This window comes from Octopus bimaculoides, chromosome 24 (assembly GCF_001194135.2).
Source record: "Octopus bimaculoides isolate UCB-OBI-ISO-001 chromosome 24, ASM119413v2, whole genome shotgun sequence".
Classification (NCBI taxonomy): Eukaryota; Metazoa; Mollusca; class Cephalopoda; order Octopoda; family Octopodidae; genus Octopus; species Octopus bimaculoides.
Window position 1 is genome coordinate 10,353,565 of NC_069004.1, and position 5,381 is coordinate 10,358,945.

A 5,381-nucleotide genomic window follows, 5' to 3' on the forward strand; every position below is an offset into this window, starting at 1 on the left:
CTAATTTAGAGACGAACCACCACTCTACAACTCAGAACCCCTCCAAATCCATGCTGTGAGGCATATACCATCTTAATATATCTAAGATTTTAATCTAAAAATTTAAATTAAATAATATATTACATAAATAAATCATATAAGCAATGCCGTTTCCGGCCCTCCATGGGAAAAGACTTCTGGCAATGGACAAATATTACCTTGTCTAGATACAGGGGAGGGTTAGTGGCAGGAAATCTGCCTCAACAAATTTTGTCTGACCCATGCACACACAGAAAAGTGAACATGAAATGGTGATAAAACTTGTAGCAGAACTTAAAGAAAAAAAAATAGTGCTACTATTTCAGACTACTTATTCCCAAAGAATAGCTGGGCTGGTAAGAAACAATAATTCCCACAGTTCACTTGGCTATGACTAGCTTGTTACATAATTGTTCCATCAAATACCATCCAGTGCATGAACATTTTTTAAAAAATAGCAGAACCGGACAAACTCTCAGCAATAAACAAACTATATAAGGGACATTTGTTAACTTACATTGCTTCTTTCAATTTCCAAATTGTGTTTCTCAGCTAAAATTCTGCAAGAAGAAGAGACATAAGTTACAACAATTAAACACACTAAGAAAATAAAACTTAATTTTAAATAAGTACAGGAATAATATCAAGGTGTATTCTTTTTAACGATTCACCGTAACTAAAATTACTCGATATGAGAAAATAATCATACCAGCTAAACCTTTAGCATTTAATCAAGCCATATCCAGCCTAAATATTCTACCTGTTTAATGTTTAAACTGACCCAATCCAACCTCTTACACCTACCTTACAATGTCATTCTAAAAATTAAAGAAACACATCAAAATCAAAATCTTGAAGTTACAAGATAATGCATGATTAATTCAAAACAATGTGAATAAATAAGAATTGCATTTATTTGGATACTTAAAGGGTTAAACCCCTTCATCATCATCATCCTCATCATTTAACATCCGCTTTCCATGCTAGCATGGGTTGGACGATTTGACCGAGGGCTGGCAAGCCAGAAGGCTGCACCAGGCTCCAATCTGATCTGGCAGAGTTTCTACAGCTGGATGCCCTTCCTAACGCCAACCACTCCGAGAGTGTAGTGGGTGTTTTTACATGCCATCGGCACGAGGGCCAGTCACACGGTACTGGCAACGGCCACGCTCAAAAAGGTGTTTTTTACGTGCCACCTGCACGGGAGCCAGTCCAGCGGCACTGGCAACGACCAGGTACTGGCAATTAAAACGTATGTGTAAGTTGATGTGTGTCTTGTACTTAATCAAAATACAGTAATCTTCATGGATGTATAATATGGTGAATATGACGACATGGCATTATTGCAAGTCATCTGGAAGGAAATAGGGAGGACCAACACTGAACCCTAAATGGAACAAGCCTCTTCACTCACTCCTCTATCATGTCTCCCAAAGTTTATCTAATAAAAACATAATTACCTTCAAGGAATCTCAAGGATGTTCTAAACAGCTGATTGGAGAAAACAAAAAAATTTTAAAAAAAGGAACATATACATACCTGTATTTCCTGGGTACAATTCCAACGTAATCATCTCCACAGTGTTTACAAAAACTGGATATGATGGAGAGATTGTTGTGTTCCTCTTTATCACTGTTCACTAAGATGGAAAGCTGGTTGGCCAACACATGGAGACCTTCTTTTTCGGAAAACAAACCGACAGACACAAGTTCAGCAAAGAACCTCAAATCTACTCTGTATTTACTTAAGTTTGCAATCTGTAGCAGAAGAAACAAAACGAGAAAGAATTACCAACAGAATTGAAAAATCAAACCCTAAGACATGAAAAATTAACAGTCAGAAATAAGCAAGAAACCAAGTATTTTTGAAATTGTTGTTGACAGGCGCAGGAGTGGCTGTGTAGTAAGTAGCTTGCTTACCAACCACATGGGTCCGGGTTCAGTTCTGTAGCTTAACGCTTTAACATTTAAACCAACTATATCTGGACCGAATATTCTATCTGTTCTAAGTTCAAACCAGCCATATCTTGCCTCTCGTATCTACCTTATGATGTCACTCTAAAAGTAAATAATCACATCCTTCTAAATCTTAAAGCCACAAGATAATGCATGTTTAATTCAAATCAATGTGAATAAATAAGCATTATATTTGACGGTATTTTGAAATGCTGAGGGGTTAAACAGCATCTGAGAGAGAAATCTTCCCTGGATAGCAGACACTGGTGTATTACAAATGGGTTTTCTTTCAAGAGGAGAAATTACTTCAGAACTGCAAAACAACGAAATATACTCACCCAAAATCCAGAGACTTACAGTAAAGAATTATAGCACGTATAATATTTGTTTAGAGTGTGGTGGACTTGGCCAATGAAACTAAACATTTTAAACATGGATACACTGTAGTGTCAGTGACAGTATGAAACATGAAGAATTGTCTGCTATTGCTACTGCTGCTACTGCTACTGCTAGAATATCAACTTGGCCATTTTAAGACCTTAAATAAAAGACAAGAGTCACAAAGTTTACATAAAGACAAAAGCAATGAATTGATAAACTGTCTCTCGTACCCTTTCCTCTTTCTTACAAAGGAGATATTTCTGCCAGTTTTCCATTAAACAGGAAGAAAAATCAGCATAGCGCTGGTGAAGGAGACTGCAAATAAGGACGGCACAGTTGATATCTGACATCTTCAGTTTGGCTTCAGTAAGTGCTGCAGCCTAAAACAAAAAAAAAATACATAAAAAAAATAAAGGATTATAAAATAAATAACAACAAAGTTATGTTCGTTATTCACTCCGCAACAATACTTTATACAAGGGGAAGAAATTAATTATTTTAATCAAAAAGTTAATGACTACAAAACTAAATATTTTACTAACATGGTTGTTTTATAATGTTACTATGAAGTACAGATTATTGTAACTTCCTATATTCCCCATAGTCTATATTTTACATTATAGTTTCCATATAAGTTGCAGGCACTAATAATAACTTATAGTTACCAATAGCTACTAGAGCTATCATTACTATTATAACAAAACATAATTATTAACCACAAAGAGAAACTAGTATAACTATCTGGTCTAACTATTATAACTACAAATAGTAACTATTATAATTATCTATGTTATTAAGTGGAGGCACATGGCCAAGTGGTTAGAGCAGTGGTGAAGGGATTGTGGGTTCGAATGTCAGACCGAGTGATTGTGTTTACGAGCAAAACACCTAAGCTCCACCATAAGGTAATGGCGAACTTCTGCTGACTCTTTCCTTCTGCATCTAGCAGCTCACCTGCGATGGACTGGCATCCCATCCAGGTGGAGAACCTATACACCATTGAAACCAGAAAACTGGCCCTTATGAGCCAGCCATGCCGCTCAAGAAGGAACAAACAATAACATGCTATTATAACCAACAACTACTAAAATCACCACAGACTGACAAAGCCAAGAATTTGCAACCAAATCTCATGTTAGAAAAGATGGGATGGTCATAGCTGGAATGCCTGTAAAACAATACAGGTTTGTCACATGGATACAGTTTTTCTACACATGGATAGTTTTTCTACATGTGTAAACAGGCCACATCACATCTGTTGGCTGCCAAACTAGATGTCACAGAACTTTTCAAAACTTGGCAATCATAGCCTATGTGGAGCTAGACATTAATAATAACCAATATTAATTATTATAATCAACAATATCAGTCACCAATGTTAATTATTACAATCATCAATATCAGTTATCATTGTTATTATAATCATGAAGGGATCCAAAACATGGTAGCTTCATCTGTTTGAAATAGCTACCAAATCTCCCTCAAAAGTTAACTGTACCCTCAGTTTCCCAAAACAAAAGATTTTATGAATTTATTGAACCAAGAAATAAACCAGAATGGAATGTGAGGTCCAACCTGAAAGCATCACAGACACTCATAACAGATTGTTTAAGTTGGCCAAGGACTGGGAGACCTTGCTCATATACAAATAAATACTTAATGATGCAGTAGATGGAGTTGTGAGTCCAGAACTAGAAGCCAGTGGCTGTGGCAGGATTGAGTGCATACAACAGGATGGGAGAGGAATATATACTTACTGCTTCTCCGATGTACTTGGAAAGGTTTAAACTCTGGATATCTTTGGTCAGAGAGTCCTTCAGTGACTCCGTTAAATTACGCTGCAATTAAATTACAAATTTCATTTTAAACATTATTATTTTTCAACACCAAAAACATTTAACTTTCTATAACATTGATTTTAATTTAATTGAACAATTAGGAAATGAACTGTAACTAACAGTCAACATTTAAAAAAAAAACAAAAGAAAAGTAAGCAGGAGTGGCTGTGTGGTAAGTAGCTCGCTTACCAACCACATGGTCCCGGGTTCAGTCCCACTGCGTGGCACCTTGGGCAAGTGTCTTCTACTATAGCCTCGGGCCGACCAAAGCCTTGTGAGTGGATTTGGTAGACGGAAACTGAAAGAAGCCCGTCGTATATATGTATATATATATATATATGTGTGTATATGTTTGTGTGTCTGTGTTTGTCCCCCCAACATCACTTGACAACTGATGCTGGTGTGTTTACGTCCCCATAACTTAGCGGTTCGGCAAAATAGACCGATAGAATAAGTACTAGGTTTCCAAAGAATAAGTCCTGGGGTCGATTTAATCGACTAAAGGCGGTGCTCCAGCATGGCCGCAGTCAAATGACTGAAACAAGTAAAAGAGTAAAGAGTATTTATTCCATACACTAGTTATTTGACTTCCCCCGATTAAATCTAACCAATTCTTCTTTATTCCACAGCACAGTGAGGTAGACTGGGCTGTTGACAGTGAAGCCACAAACCTTTGCAGCTAGCTACTTAGTGACCAGCCACACTACCTTGGAGCCATTAACTCTTTTACTGTAGAAAGCAGATAATATCCACTTAAAACTTCATTACCTTTAAATGCAGATAGTAGTTTTTTCCATACCAATCCTACACCCAGAACCATGCTAATAGCTTAGGAGTGAAATTTAGGATTTCTCAATTTTTTGGGTATCGATTTTCATAAAACTTTTTCCAGCTGGTTTCCATACTATAGCAACACAATTGTTATGTTTTCATTATTCTGTGTAACATCTTTTCTTTTTTATTTCAGATTCTTCAGTTTTGGGGTAAACCACGCTAATAGCTTTTGAATGAAAATAGCCCATCTAGACTTTTTTTTTTTTTTCAGAAAATGAAGGGTAATGATACATTTTAAGCATACATTGAATATATATTTAACAGAAAACCATAATAATAAAATAACATTTATTGACATAATAATTTAGCCACATGAGCGCCCAGGAAGAAACGATCCGATTATGAGACCTTCAAG

General features: G+C 36.3%; 1 protein-coding gene across 2 annotated transcripts in view; it reads right to left on the reverse strand.

Moving 5' to 3' along the window:
• Positions 1-5,381, reverse strand: part of LOC106869790 (regulator of nonsense transcripts 2) — a 44,685-nt gene that overhangs the window by 31,346 nt on the left and 7,958 nt on the right. For both annotated transcript variants that reach the window (XM_014915651.2, XM_014915650.2), the window contains exons 6-9: positions 4,112-4,192; positions 2,585-2,734; positions 1,558-1,775; positions 536-578 (exon numbers count right to left, since the gene is read on the reverse strand). In XM_014915651.2, the coding sequence (XP_014771137.1) occupies positions 536-578; positions 1,558-1,775; positions 2,585-2,734; positions 4,112-4,192 (492 nt within the window). The remainder of the gene's footprint in view (positions 1-535; positions 579-1,557; positions 1,776-2,584; positions 2,735-4,111; positions 4,193-5,381) is intronic.